Below are 17370 nucleotides of genomic sequence, written 5' to 3'. Positions count from 1 at the left end.
CCACCCTGAGCCCACCTGATCAGCTGTGGGCAGGAAGCCACTGGCAGCTGCTCAGGTCTTTTCTCACACCTGGGTTCCTCCCACCTGCACCCTTGGTAGGGCAGAACCACCACTCCAGCACTAAGGCTCAGTAGTTTGTGCCAGGGACACAGAACGATGAGCCTGATTTGACCAGCCCTGCCACCAGGGCCAAAAGCTGAAAAGAGAAAGGGAGGGACCCAGATGGAAACTTGAAACTTTTATTAAATACTCATTCACCCGTTTGCCACCACTGCTCAGAGCAGGAAAAAAATTTATCAAAATACAATTTAAAAAAATTAACCCCAATCCCCAGTATGTACAAGGATGTTCCTTGCCTCTCTACCACAGAGAGGTTGAGGGGCAGCTGGGGGTGGGGTGGGAGGGCTGGGTACCTTTGTTCCAGACAGACTCCTGAGCAATTCTGACTGCAATGGCAGGAAGTCCCTCAGCAAGTGGCCAGGTGTCTCAGCCAGCCTTTGGGGAGGTGGTTATTGCTGGGAGGGGCAGCGCTGGGACTGTTCTGCCCTTTCTGGGCTGAAGACCTATCTCCCCTCTTCCTTGGTGGACAGTGACCAGTGGGAGTGGATGACCAATCCCCACAGCAGCCCCAAGTGCCACCTGAGAAGGGGAATGGACTCAGGACAGAAGGGTGTTCTCCAGAGGGAGGAAAGTGAGTGCCCAGCTTATTTTGAGGGGAGGATGCCCCAGCGCGGCCTGGGGATCAAGCTTGTCCTCCTTAGCTCCTCAGGATGACGCACTCCTCCAATTCCAGCTGTCCAGCCCTCCTTTTGTGCAGGGCCCCAATCCCCTTCAGTTAGGCCATTTTCCTGCCCTTCTCACCCTGGAGATCTGCACTGCTACCCTCCATGTGTCAGCCACAGCCTGGGCTCTCGGAGGCAAGAATGGCTGTGCAGCACGGCACCTTTCCCAGCATGGATGGGACCCAGCTCTCTATGGCTCAATAGCCACTCTCTGACTCTCTGACTCTGTGGTCTCCAAGGTCACAGTCCCTTGCATGGCCGCGGTGGCCACACCGATAGCCTCCTCTAGGGTCTGCTGCTCCTCCAGCTGTGGAAAAGGAAGGAGAGTGAGGTCCCTCTTCTAGATTCTAGGTATGGGCCTACTTTTTTGAATTCCCTCCATCCACCCAGTGCCACACCCTGAGCACTTAGTAGGGCCCCAATAAACAGGAAGTTCACTGCTAGAGTACTGTTGTCTAGATATGGCCAGGGAGACACAGAAAGGTCCAAGGTTAGAGAGAAGGGCTTGCTCAAAGAAGGGAATGACTGGTTGGAGAGGACCTTAGTAATCATCTCCTTCGGCCTCCTTATTTTCCAGATGAAGAAACGGAGGTATGAAGAGATGAAGGGCTTAGGCCACCAGGTAAACTGTCATTGAAATTATTCTGAAGGATGGAAGGAGCTTCACCATTCTGCCTCAGTCAATAAAGAGCCTGAGACAAGAAGGGATTTGTTTTCTGAAGTAAGCTCTTTATGACCCAAATGCCCTTTTCTTCAGGATCTCCATCTAATTCCCCTCCCTTTTCGGGTCCTTTCTCTGGCTGGGTGGGATCCTCCCAGACCTCTACCCACCTGCACCGCAATGTGCGTTCCGTTGGCTGTAGCCAACAGCGCCACCTGTTGATGATGAAGGGATGCGACACTTGAGTCATCAGCCACCACAGCCCCAGAGGTAATGATTGTGACCTGAAACACAGGCGGATGAGGTTTTCAATCTCACCTACATTACTCTCCCTCCCCCAAGCCAAACAAAATCCCTCAAAGCAAGATAGCTGGAAACACCCAGAAGAGAATGTATAAAACCATTAGGGATCAGATTAATTAGCTTAGGGCTCAGAGCTAAGTGAGGTGTTTTTCTCTTAACTTCCAGCTAACTTAATTTAGGGATTTTGAATCATAGAAAGAGCTATAAAAGGCCCCAGAGATACTTTAATTCCCTCATTTGAAAATGGACTGAAGTCCATGAAAAGTGACTTCCCTGTGGTAGCAAAACAAATAAGGGGTAGACTGAGATTTCCAAACTGCCTCTTGACCCCCAGTGTAATACTTTTCAACAGGAGAGTGGCTGATGGCTCAGGGGAACTGGGGGAAATGCCCTTTTTCATGGGGAAATTTTGGTCCTTTTAAGAAAGCTTGACTAGCTTAGCCTGCACTTTCATGTCCACCCAATGGAAACAAAGAACAAGAGGACAAGAAACCCTAAGCAAACCGCCTGGTCATACGGGCTGTGTCTGGGTGCCATCGGCGCTGACCATGGTGACTGTATGTGTGCCAGGTGTGGCAAAGTCATCGTCATGACTGGGGATGGTGAGGGTGGTGCTGCCGTGCTGGGTCACCATACTGATGGCACTTCCCAGGGCTTGCAGGTCTACTGGGGACAGGCTGACCTGCCGACAGGAAGGAAGAAGATGAGCTGGGACTGCAGTGGAGAGTTCTCTGAAAGCCCCTAGGATATGTCCTGCTCTCCCAGACAAGGTGTCACAGGGGTGGAGGGAGCCACAGACAGGCAAGTAAAACAGGTCCTAGGCTGTACAGAGAGGCTACACTAAAAGAATTCTGCTGATCACTTCTACTTACACCACTTTCTGTAGGGCTCTCCGGTCCATGTAATTCAGGGTCTCCTAATTTCATCCTCATGCCAACTCCAAAAGGCATAGTGTACTTGACAGTGAGGGTGCTGACAAGGGTCAGGTTATACTGCTAGAAACCCCAGGCTTCCAGACCCCACACCTTGCTCTGGTCTCTACACCAGCATGCTTCTCCTGAGGACATCTAAGTGTCTCATTCAAATGTTCAGGACCTGTCAGCTGCCAGGTAAAGAGGGAAACTACTAACTGCTCCAGAAGTCCCAGAAACTGGTTGGAAGCATGAGGAGGAGGATGAGCTATGTTACAAGATTGGTACCCTCAGCCTCAGCTCACTGACACCCATAAGGCTACAAAGAGAAACTAGGTAGAGGTGGGACTGTCAGAACTTTGAGGCTCCCCAGAGACAGTGGGAGAGGGTATCAACCAGAGCAGCCCACCTCATCCCTACCCCTAGGGCCTGTACCTGCTGGGCACCATCCTGAGTGATCAAAGCCACCTGGGGGGCTCCATCTTCCTCAGTGACCATGGCCACTTGGGCTGGGATGTCTTCACCCTCTTCTTTCACCTCCGAAAGGTAAGCAATGTGAGGTCGTTTGGGTGGCGGGCTCTCCTCAGCTGCAGAGGCGGCTGGGAGAGGAGAGCCCAGGCTGACACCTGCCACCAGACAGCCATGGAGAGGTCTGGCTTGTCCCCACTCTCACCTCCTGCCCATGCCCCTCACCCTCAAGCTGCTGTTGCTCATAAAGGGCTTGCTCGCTCTCCTCTGTGGCCTCCAGCTCGCCATGGGCACTGCGCTTATGCATGGCCAGGGTGGAGGTCTGCCGGTAGGTCTTGCCGCAGGTGCTGCAGGTGTAGGGCTTGCAGTGTGTGTGCACCACGTGGTGCTTATACAGGCTTGAGTACTCGGTGAAGCGCTTCCCACAGCCTGGTACCGTGCAAACGTATGGCTTCTCCCCTGGGGACACTGGGCTGTGAGGGGGTGGTGGGATCTGGGGCTGGCAAGGGGGAAACTAATGGGACAGGAGTGGGGGGCAAGGTTGGTGAAGGGAGAGCCACAGGGAGGGGGAGGGACTAAGACCTGGGGAAGATGGCCAGTGGAACACAAAGGGACATGATTGTGGGAACACTGAGCCCAGAGACAGGTGGAGAGTAAATGAGGGGACGGGGCAAAGCTGGGGCTAATGGAGGGGCTGGAGGGGAGCACTGGGGGCTTGTAAGATTGAAGGTCACAATGAGAAGAGGGAAGGGATGAAGAGGTACGACTGTTGTGTCAGGTGTGATGGCAGAGTGAGGGGACAGAAGGTTGGATGAGGAACGTGACACTGGGGAGGATGAGGATACATAGGCGTCATACGGACATGGAATGAGGTAAGGAGTTGAAGGAGACATTTCCCTTTGCTTTTTTCCCCATCATGCCTGACCCTGGCCTTTCACTGGGTGCTCAGCTGGAGAGGAAGAATTCAGAGTGAGTGGAGAGAGCTGGCAGGGAGCTGACAGGGCGGGCGCACCTGTCAGACTGGACAACGCAAGTAAAGCAGTGGTTCCGAGGGTATGGCTGGAACCACAGAACGCCCTCGCCTCGCCTGTGGCCAGCAGAGAAGGGCTTGGGGCTGGGTGTCAAGAATGTGTCTCAGGTCAGAAGTCTACAGTAGAGGGGGCTAGGGTCTCAGAGGGGGTGGTCCTCACATGCCAACTGGCCCACCTGTGTGAATGCGCACGTGATTCTTGTAGTTGGTGGCACTGGTGAAGCCGCGGCCACAGTGGGGCTCAGGGCAGGTGTAGGGCCGCTCGCCTGTGTGGGTGCGCACATGTACCTTGCGGATATTAGACGTGGTGAAGGAGCGGCCACAGCCCTCGAACGGGCACCGGAATGGGCGTTCTCCTGTGGAGATGAGGTATAAGGATTGGGTACGGCTCAGGAAGGGGGTTCATGCTGGAGTAAGAAGCAGGGATAGCACCAGGCTCCAGATCCAAGACTGAGCGGGGCAGGGAGGGCAGGGCCCGGCCTACCGGTGTGGGTCCGGACGTGTTTCTGCAGGTCTCCTGAGGTCTTGAAGGCCTTGCTGCAGAGTTCCTCTGGGCACTTGTATGGCTTCTCCCCAGTGTGCGTGCGCACATGACTCTTCAGCCCATATCCTGTCAGCCATGTGGAGGAGAGGCGTGAGAAGAACACTCAGTAGGGCCTCATCCTCACCATTTCCTCTTCCCAATTCAGAGGCTCTCTGTCTTAAGGTATGCTCTGTGAGGATACAGACCTCCTTTGGCACAAGAAGCCTGTGTCTGCCTCTATAGCATCCCTGCTGGGGCAGATGAGATGGGTGGAGAAGCCCACTGCGCTCTTTCCCTCTCTAGGGGCAGCTGGTGCCACTCCAGAACCTAAGTGAGAGGGAATCTGGAGAACCATGGCTAAAGGTCCTCAATTCATGGGAAAAGTAAAGCCTAGAGATGCAATGGCTGACCCAGCATCGCACAGCTGGTCATTGTCAGAGCTGACACAAAAGGCAGGGGTCTCTCTGCCATCTACCCCCCACCCCACCCCGGTTGCTTCTGCAGGCCTCACTATGCTGCCACTTGCTTTCACAACAGAGCTTTGACCAGAGAGAGCCCGGAAGGTCAGTACTCTGACAGCGGTTTCTCCAGGAAGGCAGCTTGGTGTTGGGCTCCCTCGAGGGAGTTCCCAAAGCCAATCTAGAACCCTCTGCCCTCCACTAGAAGCAGTCCACGTTTAGTCTCCATCTGGGTAGATTACCTGTGGCAAAGGCCTTTCCGCAGCTGGGAAAGTCACACCTGTATGGACGGTCACCCGTATGTGCTCTTTCATGTACCTGTGAGGACAAGCAATCATAAATCTAGAGGGACAAGGATATGGAGGGGCTCTTCAATTTTTTCGTGGGCCCAGAGTACTGGTCACCTCCTTTATTTTGCCTCTTCAGCTGAGTGGCCCCTCCTCTAGGGAGCCTTCCCTGGTTCTTTCTTCCTGCACTCTTCAGTGTGTTCAGCCCCCCGTGTGTACATTTCTTCCTCCAGTAGGCAATGAGCAACTTGAGGGCACGGACCCCCCAGTCAAAGTGGGCAGGCTGGCAGGGAAGATGGAAAGGCTGGAAGCTGTCTGTGGCAACCTTACCTTTAAGTGATGAGCGGTGGTGTAGAGACGCCCACAGCCCTTGTAGCCACAGCGGAATGCTCTGTCCCCAACCTGCTGCCCTTTGCTGTTATGGGAAGCCTGGCCATCATGCAGAACCTGAAGAAAAATCTTGGGGTCCCTACATGTATTCTTCTCAACGAAGGGAGGGAAGAGGTGGAACACGGGGCCCATCTGTGGCAGCTTAAGGCCCAATAAACAGGGTTAAGCTGCCAGGGGGAGAAGACAGAGAGGGAACAGACACTGGGGAACACTGCAGAAGAAATGGGCTGGCATGTGGAGTCACCACCCATCCCTAACAGATAGAGGGAGGACTGAATGTCACAGGTCTGTGACAGCTATGGAAGAAAGGGCATCCTGGATGGCCACAAAAGATGGGGCAGGGTGGTCTGAATGGCCACACCCGAGCTAGGCTGGGAGCCAGTAACCCCGCTTCTGACCTCACACACCTAGGAGGCCACAACTCTGGATACCTCTCTCCTCTGATGGGAGGAGCCCCCGTCCTCCCTGTGGGAAGCCTGTGCTCAGAAGGGGCATTAACAAGGGGGCTTGCTGTGGGCATAAGCTCACCTACATTCACCAGAGTGAGGGACCACAAATAGCAAACCACAGAAGCACCCAGGGCAGGGGCCTACAGGTCCCCACCAGCAGTATTAGCTCTAACCACAGTGCCCAGCCAACTGATATGTCCTTCTCATTCATCTCTACTGGGAACACTGCCAGAGCCACCCATTCACACTGGCCTCTGGCTTCAGGGAGCCCTTATTGTTCTGCTTTTCTGGGGAGAGTCCTGCTGAGATTGTCCCTAGTCTCTGTTTCTGGGAACTCTGGCCTTCCCAGGAGCTCCTGAAACAAAACTCCAGAAGTCATGGTGGGTAGGGGATCAAGGAGAAAGGCCAAATTTATAACGTCTGTCTAGTCAGCTCCAGGTCAGGGGGTCAAGTAGCTGACAAAGTTTCACGGACACTTAAGAAGCTGGTGGTTGGTAGGGGAGAGTCACAGGTGGCCAGGCCTGCTCAAGCGAGCTAACCCACTCAAGCATTCAGAATTCATTCCCATGTCTCACTAGTTCCTGGGGGTTATCGAGGGAATCAAGGAACTTCCAGGATGGAGGTGACCTCTGAGATCATCTGGTCCCATCTCACTGTAACAGGAGAGGAATGGGTTGAGGCCTGGGAGGGGAGCGATTACCAAAGGTCAGACTGGGTGGAGGCAGAGCCAGCACAGGCCTCAGGGGCTCATGATTTAAAGCCCAGTTGCCTTCCCAATAGCATCAAGTCTCAAATTTGGCTTCTAAAATATACCTCAGGGAACAGGGTATGAGTAAGCATAGCCCAAAGTGGCTTGCTATAAAGTTTTGTTCATTTTGAAAAGATATAAGGATTTCCTCTTCTCCTCTATGATACAGCCACACTAGTTTTATTATATCCCCACCTCCCAATCTTTGGGTGAAACTTGTGCTCCAGGAAGCCCCTCCACACCTACCCTGAGGCTCTGTAGGTCATCCCCAGGAAGGGAGCACTCTGGTTTGGAAAGCGCCCAGACCTCTGCGCCTGCTTCCCCCATGGGCAGGACCAGGGCTTCAGCAGAGACAGCTTGTACTGACTGACATTTGAGGAGCCGGGATCCTTTTCCTCTGCGGCTGAGCTACTGTGCAGGCCTTGTGTTCCAAGAATCCCAGCTGCTCTGTTGCATCTGCCCTCGTTACTGCCTACTGAGGTTATTTCCCCAAATGACTAAATGAGTCACAGAGAATAAATAAATACAAAAACATCTGACCTCAGTTGACTGGAAAACTAATAAAAGTCACTGGCTAGGGCTTTCCAGACAGCACAGAGGATTATAACAACAGCCAAAGTGAAGCCAGGCCTGGAACCCCTAACTCCCACTGTATGGATGTCACTTTTTCAGAGCTGCCTTCTCTCTGCAGCATAAACAAGGATGAGTGTAAACAGCTGTTGGCAGCCCTGGCCAGGCTGGGATGCACATCCTGGATGAGGATGTGAGAGACAAGTCGGAGAGCTGGGGTAGAGGGGCAAAAAGAGTAGCCCAGGCCATGCCCAAGCACAGGACAGTCTTGTCCTCTAAAGAGGTGGCAGTTTTGGCAGGGCCCAGAGAGCTGATAGGTAGTGTGAGGCTCTGTGAGCTCACCTTGCTGGCATACTGCTCCAGGGCCACCACTGTGTCTGCGCTGAAGCCCTCGTCATCCTCTGCGGCCAGGTCCTCCAAGCCCACCTCTGTCTGCACGGCCAGGATGGTGCTGTCTGAGGGCACAGCCACGGGGTGGTGAATGTAGGCAGTGGAGCCATCCTCCAGCTGGACGGCTTCCAGGGCGCTGGGGTCATAGCCCTCTGCAGAAACATGCGGTTAGCCAAAACGCTGCACAAGGGCAAGGGACAGGCATGGGACCCTGGCTTCAAAGCAATGAGAGGTACATATACCAAGGTGGGTTTCAGCACTGGGTTTCTCCTGGTTCATCACCTTGGTGATTCACTCTGGCTGGCTCTCCTTTTGGGGCTGCCTCTCCTAAGGATGAGGTCTCCTGTGGAGCACTCATTGGGAACTCACAAGCTCCTGGAGAACCTGAGGGGACCATCATCACCTTGGCCTGGATGACCTCAAGAACCTCCTAACTGGTGGTCCCTTACCACTCCTGCGTCCCTGCAGGCAGCATAGCATCTGGAGGGACCTTTGCAGGACACAAATGTGATATGTGACCTGAGGGTCTAAACAGTTCGACTGCTTCTCATTGGTCTGAGGTAAAGACCAAAACCCTTCTCCAGATATACTCGCCCCAAGCACCTGGGCCCTGCCTCTGTTTGGCTTCTTCTTACCTGTTCTGCCCTCACCCTCAGTACTCTAGCTCCTAGCAGTTTCCAGAATATACCGCTCTTTCCCCATCTCTTGGCCCATGCATGGTGTTCCTTCTGTTTGGAGTACTGAACTCTCCCTGCCATCCCTCTTTCCCTAGCGAAGTCCACTTCATTCTTCAGCTCTCAGCTCAAGGGTCATTTCCTCAGAGACACCCTCCCTGAGCCTCACCCCTGTTTGTGATGATCAGTCCATCAGTGATGATCTGCATCACCTCTAGTTTCCTCATTAGACTCTAGGGGAGCTGGGACTGTGTCAGACTGTTCTCTCCTGTATATTCCAAGCCTAGCACAATGCCAGGCACACACACGTAGTTGTTCAAGAAACCACTTATAGAAGGAACAAATGGTTAATTCTTTAGTACCTTAGAAGCTTTGTTCGTAAATGTAAGTTTTTTGCTCCTGGTCTTGGATGACATCCTTCGGTCCCATTTAAAGCCCTAAGACTTTGTGGTTGTGCAGAAACCAAAGCTGCCATCAAGGCCACACTATTGACCTCCAAGGCCCAGACCCCTAGGAACAGAAACAGTTGTTCCTGTGGTAACCCCAAGGGAAGGTAGGTGAGATTGACTATGACCCCACCTTTGGGTGTGCGATGTATATAGGCCATGCTTCCATCTTCAAGCTGCACAGGTTGTCCATCCTCAAAGGAGAGAGGTTCTGTAATGAGAGCAATGCATGCCTTTCTCTGGGCTCAATGCCAGGGAGGGGCCTCTCTTCATGAAGTAGGAGTGTCTTAGGATGCCCTCACCTTTCTGCACCGTCACTTGATGAATGTATGCGGTGGTCCCGTCCTCAAGCTGGATCACTTGCCCTTCAAGCAGCTTCTCTCCTGTGGAGGTGGAAATGAAGAAAAGTGGGCCTGGCCCAGAAAAGGGCTGAAAACACCTGCCTGTTTTCAGCTGAGGCCTGAGACACAGGTGTCGTGTCTGTGTACCTAAGCACAGGTGATATTTTTCAGGTTACCTCACTCCCTGCACCCATAGGCCTAGACCTCAGAGGTACAGGGGTGAAGACATCCTGCCGTGAGGAGCCCCACAGCTCCCAACAGATTCCCTTCCTGTTACTCAAAGAAGCAACTTCATTTATTATTCTACATACGCCCAGCAAAGTAGGGGCTTACAACCCAACAGTAAGTTGCTGAGACTGAACTAAATGGAGATCAAAGGATGCCCTGAAACCTAGAAAGGCCCCAATGGGTCAAAATTCAGATATGGCTCAAACTAACTAAATCAAAATGCATTTCCTTGACTCCCACTGTGGCAGTAGGCCAAGACCTAGACCCTCTGATAAGGCAGCATAGCTTACTGGTTAGAAGCAATGGGCTCTAGAACCAGTCTGGGCCTCCTGGGTTTGAATTTCACCTCTTCCCCTTATTGGGTGTGTGCTCGTGGACAGCTAGCTTATTTGACCTTTCTGTGTTTCAGCTTCCTCTTCTTAAAGTGATTAAAAATTGTGTCTTCCTCATTGAGTTACCATAAAAGTTAAAGAGTTAATGAATATAGAACACTCAGTACAGTGCCCAGTATGTGGTCAGCCCTCCATAAACCTTAGCTTTACTTACAATAAGCCCAATCTGCATATTAGAAGAAACAGAAAACAAAGCAATAGGGAGCAATGTGCTATTACATGTCCCTCTAGGTCTTCCACGGCCACTTTTGGGTAATGTTTCCTTCACTGATCTCTGACACTTTCATTTCAGTTTTCTAATAAAAAATTGACCCACGGCAACAAAATCAGGACTATAAAAATTAACAAGACTCAAGAGTTTCTAAGATATTATCTTTCCCTTATCTCAGATTCTTATTGGAAAGCTCTTCTAAGAGCAAAAGGATCTTAGATTTGTGTCCAGTGAGTCTGAGAGGAAGGAAAGGGGGAAGGAAGTGAGAAAGGGAAGAAGGCAGTTTGAAGAGTTAATAACAAGTGGTTCATTCCTCTCCTTATAAGTTTCAGGTTTAGGAAGTTGTGCTCTTATGATGTGGGCAAAGGACCAGGCAATTACTTCTGGCCCAGCTCTCTGCTGATGTCTCTTCCTCAGAGGAATTCCCAAACTTGTCCCCAAACTGAGTCTTCTTGGGTCAATAATTAACAGTTCCACAATCCAGCCAAAGGCAGGGGAAGTGGAGACGAAGGCAAGAAGTAGGAGAGGGGAGAGGGACCCTCTCTTCTCCCTTCCACCAGCGAGCAGGAGGCCACTCTGCATTTTAACACTCTATCTGTCCTGGCAAGGGTGCCAGTACTGGGGGTCCTGAAAGCATCAGCAGAGCTTCTGCTAGCAGAGTGAGCATTGCCCTGCAAAACAAAAGGTTGCCTGTTCGAGTCTCAGTCAGGGCACATGCCTGCATTAGAGGTTTAGTCCCCCAGTTAGGGCGTGTACGGACCTATGTTTCTCTCTCACATGATGTTTCTCTTTTCTCTCCCTCTCTCTAAAAACAAACAAACAAATAAATAAATAAGATCTTTAAAGGAGTTATTTGAGAAAAAATGTACAGCTATCAATATTTTACTTACACTTCCGTATTTCTAATATAATCCTTGATCTTAAAGTAAATCCATATTGAACACACTACATATGTTGTACTAATATACATTTAATCTATGTAATTTACATTTTAATTTAAAATACTTTTTGAGATTTCCAGCCAGGATGGAGGTGTAGGTAGACACACTTTGCCTCCTTCCACAACCATAAGAAGGATTACGACTACCTCAAAGCAAAACACAACCAGAACTACCAAAAAACTGAACTGCATGGAAGTCCAGTAAACAAAAATATAAAGAAGTAACACTCATCCAGACAGGTAGGAGTGGTAGAGACAAGGAGCCAGGGCAGAGAAGACGCAGTGTGGAGGAGGTGGCAAGGCAATGGCTGTGGCCAGCTGGCAGAATAAGCAGTCACATATAAAAGCCTGGAGGGACACCTGGGAAGCGATCCCAGCCCCAGGCCAGACAGCGCAGCTTACAGTTCCAGCACCGGAAAAACAAAGCCTCGTTACTTCTGGCTGTGAAAACCAGTGGGGATTGGGGCAGCAGAAGAAACAGCCAGTGTCTCAGCAGAGTCCTTTTACAATGCCCCCAAGGTCCTAGAACATACACAAACCCACCCATTCTGAAAACCAACACCAGGATAACGGCTAGCGGGGTGCCAGTCACATACAGGAAGTGGATGAAGTGACTAGAAAAGAGAAGAGTGCTGAGCATGCAGCATTGTTCCCTCTCTGACCCCTCCCCCACATACAGCGCCACAAAGGTGTGAAACCAGTCGCCCTGCACTAAAGAATACCTAAGGCTCCACTACTTACAACTAACAGGTGTGACAGGTCTACCTAAGACACAGAGGCAAACATAGGAGGCTGTCAAGTTGAGGAGGCAGAGAAGTATGGTCCCACAGAGGGAGCAGATCAAGGTTCCAGAGGAAGAACTAAGTGAGGAGGAGACAGCCAACCTAACAGACACAGAGTTCAAAACACTGGTGATAATGATGCTCAGAAATGATTGAGTACGGCAAATGCATAAGGGAAGAAGTGAAGGCTACATTAAATGAAATGAAAAAACAAACAAACACTAGTATGAATGACCCATGGACATGGACAACAGGGTGGGGATTGACGGTGGGAGAGGAGGTGGGTGGGGTGGGGAGGAGCAATAGGGGAAAAAGTGGGACAATTTTTTAGAAAGAAAAGAACAATTTAAAAAAAGGAAGAAAATAAAAGAGTAAAAAGAAACCAGAGGAAAAAAGAAAAAAATTCCATATGAAAGCAATAGTGATGGGAAGGAAGCTGGGGATCAAATCAACAATTTGGAACATAAGGAAGACATAAGCAACCAGTACAGAATGAAGAAACAAGAACTGAAAAAAATGAGGAGAGAAATATTGATGTGTGAGAGAAACATTGATTGTTTGCTCGTATGCGCCCGGACCAGGGCCCAAAACCACAACCCAGGCATGTACCTTGACAGGGAATTGAACCAATGACCCTTTGCTTTGTGGGATGATGCGCAACCGAGCCACACTAGTCAGGGCTCCAGTGCATTTATTCATAGCACCTCTTCTGCTCTCAGAAATGTCGAGTTTGAATGATATGCTTTATGCTTACCCTAATTTCAGGTAAATCTTATAAAATTTTAGGGCTTCCTGCTCATTCACTGGCCCAGACACAGCTGCCTGCTGACAGAGATGAAAGTGCCCTAGTCAGGGGCTTCAGAGTTGTTCACCAGAGAGAGGTGTCTTCTGAGACAGTGGGGTCCTACATCTGAAAGCCAGCTCTGCCCTCAGCAGTGTGAAACCTGTTGTGTGTAGGTGAGTGTGCATGCGTGTAAGCACACAATGCAGCACCTTGGGGGAGGCAGAGAACAGAGCCAGGAAGAGTGATGACAGAAGGATATAAATGGGGACATGGAGGAGGCAAAGAGACCCAGATACAAGGAACAAAGACATAAGAAAAGAGTGTGGCTTTTCAGGCCAAGTGTGGCCATTTGCTTTTTACTTATTTCTTCAACTATTAATTTGTAGCAGAAGACTGAGGCATGGGAGTTACTCCAGGGAGTAAACAGCCCGGTCTACACAATTCCTAAGTTCTTCCACCCCACCAAGACTGTAGCAGCGTGGCAACGCTTGTGATGGGAAATCTGCAAACAAGAGGGTTTTAAGATTCAAAAGCATTCAAGAGAAGTTCCATTTTCAAGAAAACTAAGCCACCCAGACTCACACATCACAGATCTTGGTAAGAAATCTTTTTAGAAGGCACCCCCCACACAGTGTCATACAAAAAGAGCTTATTGATGAGATTAAGGGGTCTCTTTGTTATCATCAAGAAGCAGACAATTTAAAATAAAATCAACAAATTAGCCAAAAACCTGAGAACTGAAATACTTTTTGAGAATGTGCTGAAATGAGGAGGGCAATGTGGCAATGACAATGCAGTCATGAGGATGGCAATTCCCGTAAGAGTCCAGAAAAAACAAAGCAAAGAGTAGGAACGAGGCAGTGCTTGCTCAGTGTTGTCCAAGAGGGACATGCTTGCCATCTGGTGTGCCTGAGGGTGCTGGTGAGAAAGGAGGAGGCTGTGGTGAAGGGAAGTGTCCCTGGCCCGAAGGCCCCGTCCTTCAGCAACACTCTGTTCTAATGCCGCCCTCATCTTGATCTTAAGATCCTAGAGAATCTGAATTTCAGCTAAATCTAAATTTCAGATATACAAGGAATTTTTTTAGTAGTGTTATTATTTTAGTATTTTTAGCATTTAATTCCATGTTTATACATGTGTACCCCATGCAGTATTTGGCACCTACTTATACTATAAAACTATTCACTGTTTATCTGAAATCAAATTTAACTGTGTGCCATGTATTTTTATTTCTGGCAAACCTAGTCGGGCCTAAGACACGAGATCTATTCTTGGGTGTCTTCTAGGTTCATGGTAGATTCTCAGTAGATAGTTTGAGTGCTTAAATTTGCTTGAGTCCTGGTCAGATGGCTCGGTTGGTTGGAACATTGTCCAGTATACCAAAAGGTTGCAGATTCAATTTCCAGTCAGGGCACATACCTACGTCGTGGGTTCAATCCCTAGTTGGGTCACATACAGGAAGCAGCCAACTGATGTTTCTCACAGTGACGTTTTCCTCTCTCTCCCCCCACTTCCTCTCTCTCTAAAATCACTAACATACCTTCAGGTGAAGATTAAAAAAAAAAAAAATTGCTTGAAAGCACTGAGAAACTGGACAGGAAGTGTTTGCAAAGCAGGAAGTCAAAATCGGCACTGTGTTCATCTTTTCTAGAAATATTTATGAACTCACTACATGTAAGGAATTCTGCCTTTCAGAGGTCTTGGCTCCAACAGCTGGTCTGGTCTGCTTTTCTAGCTGCCTAGATGTGATTTATTCCAAAGAGTTCCCTTTTTAATGAGTTATCTCCAAGATTCTCATGCAGAGCACGTTGTGGCAAGCAGGTGGGAGGGCAGGGTCGTGGGGAGACACCTGCAAGGGGACACTCCTCTGCAGAAGCTGAGGGCAGTGTGTATGGGGGGATTCCTAGGTCCACGGGAACACTCACCTTTGACAGCTTGCTGAATGTAGGCTGTCGTCCCATCACTGAGGGTGACTGCCTGCAGTCCCAAGCTCTCCATGGCAAACTGCTGCAGTGCACTCAGACATGAAGTTGGCTTCTGGCCAGCACCAAGAGCCACAGCTGAGGTCAGAGATTACTTTCTGGGTCACAAATCTGAGGAAACGAACAGTTTCACATTATGAGCTTCCTAATATTGCAAGGACACACTCGGAAAAAGTGAATGAGGGCAGCCAAGAATAAAAGGAGACAAATTCTTCAAAGTAGACAACTATGTTGGTTTTTATGAAGTGGATTCAAAATATACACATTTAAGAATACTAAAATTTGGGTATAAAAGAGAAGCATGCCTCCCTGGCTGGTGTGGCTCAGTGAACTGAGAACCAGCCTATATAAACCGAAAGGTCGCAGATTCGATTTCCTGTGCAGGCTAGGTCCCCAGTTGAGGGCGTGCAAGAGGCAACTGATTGATGTTTGTCTCACACATCAATGTTTTCATCCCTCTTTCTCCTGTTCCCCTCTCTAAAAATAAATAAAATCTTTAAAAGAGAAGCATGCCAGCCAAATTGGTTGTAAATTAAGATTTCACTGATCAAAGCCCACTTTTAAACTCACTCCCTTAGAAGGGAGTCTCACTGAAGGCAGGCAGCCAGGCAACCCCACTCTAGCCATTTTAACACCTCTCCTGCGCTCAGATCCACTCATCTGCTGGCCTTGCTGAGTCTCTTCAAAGTGAACATCTCACCAGCATCATAACTAGAATGAGTTCCCAATAGAACTCATCACCCCCTCACCCCCCAGAACTGTTTCAAATCCCGTGTCCTCTAGCCCAGGGACGGTACCTCCAGCTACCCAGATTAGTGGGGTTATCCCTGATTCCTCCTCTTCCCTCAAAATTCTAGGTACACCACTATGTAACAGCATACACAAAAATTAACTCAAAACAGATTAAAGACCTGAATATAAGACCTAAAAACCATTAAACTCCTAGAACAAAATATAGGCAGTAAGCTCCTTGACATCAGTCTTGGCAGTAATTTTTAACAATTTGATGCTAAAAGCAAAGGTAACACAAGCAAAAATAAATTAGTGGGACTACATTATACTAAAAAGCTTCTGCACAGTAAAGGAAACCATCAACAAAATGAAAAGGCAACATACAAAGTGGGAGAAAAATATTTGCAAATTATATATCTGATAAGGGGTTAATGTCCAATATATATAAAGAACTCATACAACTGATTAGCAAAAACCAAACAATATGATTAAAAATGGGCAGAGGATCTGTATAGACATTTTTCCAAAGATATATACTGATAGCCAACAGGTACACGAAAAGACACTCAACATCCCTAATCAGCAGGAAGTGCAAATCAAAACCACAATGAGGTATCACCACATACGTGTTACAATGGCTATTATCAAAAAAACAAGAAGAGTTAGCAAGCATGTGGAGAAAAGGGAATTCTTGTGCACTGTTGGGGATAATATAAATTGGGCATTATAAAAAACAGTATGGAGGTTCCTCAAAAATTAAAAAAAGAACTACCATATGATCCAGCAATTCTGCTTCTGAGTATTTAATCAAAGAAAATGAAAACACTAACTCAAAAAAAATATGCTCCCCTGTGTTTACTGCAACATTATTTACAACAGCCAAGATATGAAAACAACCTAAGTGTCTACTGATGGATGAATAGATAAAGAAAGTGTGGTATATATATACAATGGGGCATTATTCAGCCATAAAAAAAATGCTGAGTGAAATAAATCAGACAGAGAAAGACAAATACCATATGATCTCACTTATATGCAGAATCTAAAAAAAACTTGAAAAACAATAAAACAAAACTAAGTTCCTAGATACAGAGAACAGATTGGTGACTGATAGAGGACAAGGGCCGGGTGGGGGCAAAATGGGTAAAGGGAGTCAAAAGGTACAAATTCCAGTTATAAATAAGCTTTGGGGATATAATGTATGGCATAGCAACAATAGTTAATAATACTATATTGAATATTTGGAAGTTGCTAAGATGTCAAATCTTAAAAGTTCTCATCAAAAGGAACAAAATTCAGTAACTATGTACGATGACAGATACTGTGGTGATCATTTTGCAATACATACAAATATTAGATCATTATTGTTGTACACCTGAAACCGATGTGTAATAGTCTATGTCAATTATACCTCAATTAAAAAAAAATGTCTAGGTACCTATTTCAGGAGATTATCACCTCTTACCTCTTGACTACTTACTATAAGAGTTTCCTAATGTAGGTCCTCAAATAAACTCTTGCCTGTTTCCTATTCACTTCGTAATATTTTGTCAGGATGATTTAAAAGTAAAAATACAAACCTAAATCTACCACTTCCTTGATTAAAATTCTTCCATGGCTTCCTCCCACCCTTAGAATCCACTGTGCAGGCAAGGCTGGGTCCCCTTATAAGCCCCTGCAGCCCTGGGCACTACTTCCCAGCATTCACATTTCTGGAGTCACCAACGTCAGTACTTATCACTACCTCTTTAACATTTGTTGCTTACACAGGACTTTGGACAGCAGCCTGGTTTCTGGTTCACTGTGGGCTCCACAAATCCTTGCAGAGCGACTTACAGGGTCCTTGTGTGCGAGGAGGGAAACTCTGGAGGGTCCCAGCTGTAGTGGCATG

At 48.4% G+C, this 17370-nt stretch overlaps 1 protein-coding gene across 1 annotated transcript in view; it reads right to left on the bottom strand.

Annotated features, from left to right (window-relative positions):
- Window positions 1-225: 225 nt before the first annotated feature.
- Window positions 226-17370, bottom strand: part of ZNF76 (zinc finger protein 76) — a 34027-nt gene continuing 16882 nt past the window's right edge. The window contains exons 3-15 of the mRNA XM_090282259.1: window positions 14691-14858; window positions 9393-9473; window positions 9224-9301; window positions 7923-8122; window positions 5754-5870; window positions 5379-5454; window positions 4640-4765; window positions 4332-4511; window positions 3351-3584; window positions 3093-3256; window positions 2264-2428; window positions 1614-1727; window positions 226-1089 (exon numbers count right to left, since the gene is read on the bottom strand). Coding sequence (XP_090138385.1) covers window positions 973-1089; window positions 1614-1727; window positions 2264-2428; window positions 3093-3256; window positions 3351-3584; window positions 4332-4511; window positions 4640-4765; window positions 5379-5454; window positions 5754-5870; window positions 7923-8122; window positions 9224-9301; window positions 9393-9473; window positions 14691-14763 — 1725 coding nt within the window. The 5' untranslated portion in view covers window positions 14764-14858 and the 3' untranslated portion in view covers window positions 226-972. The remainder of the gene's footprint in view (window positions 1090-1613; window positions 1728-2263; window positions 2429-3092; window positions 3257-3350; window positions 3585-4331; window positions 4512-4639; window positions 4766-5378; window positions 5455-5753; window positions 5871-7922; window positions 8123-9223; window positions 9302-9392; window positions 9474-14690; window positions 14859-17370) is intronic.

The sequence above is a fragment of the Furipterus horrens genome, unplaced genomic scaffold (assembly GCF_987537825.1).
Source record: "Furipterus horrens unplaced genomic scaffold, mFurHor1.1.pri manual_scaffold_6, whole genome shotgun sequence".
In the NCBI taxonomy this organism is placed as follows: domain Eukaryota; kingdom Metazoa; phylum Chordata; class Mammalia; order Chiroptera; family Furipteridae; genus Furipterus; species Furipterus horrens.
The sequence above is the reverse complement of the archived record's forward strand: the minus strand, read 5'-3'. Positions and strand labels throughout refer to the sequence as shown.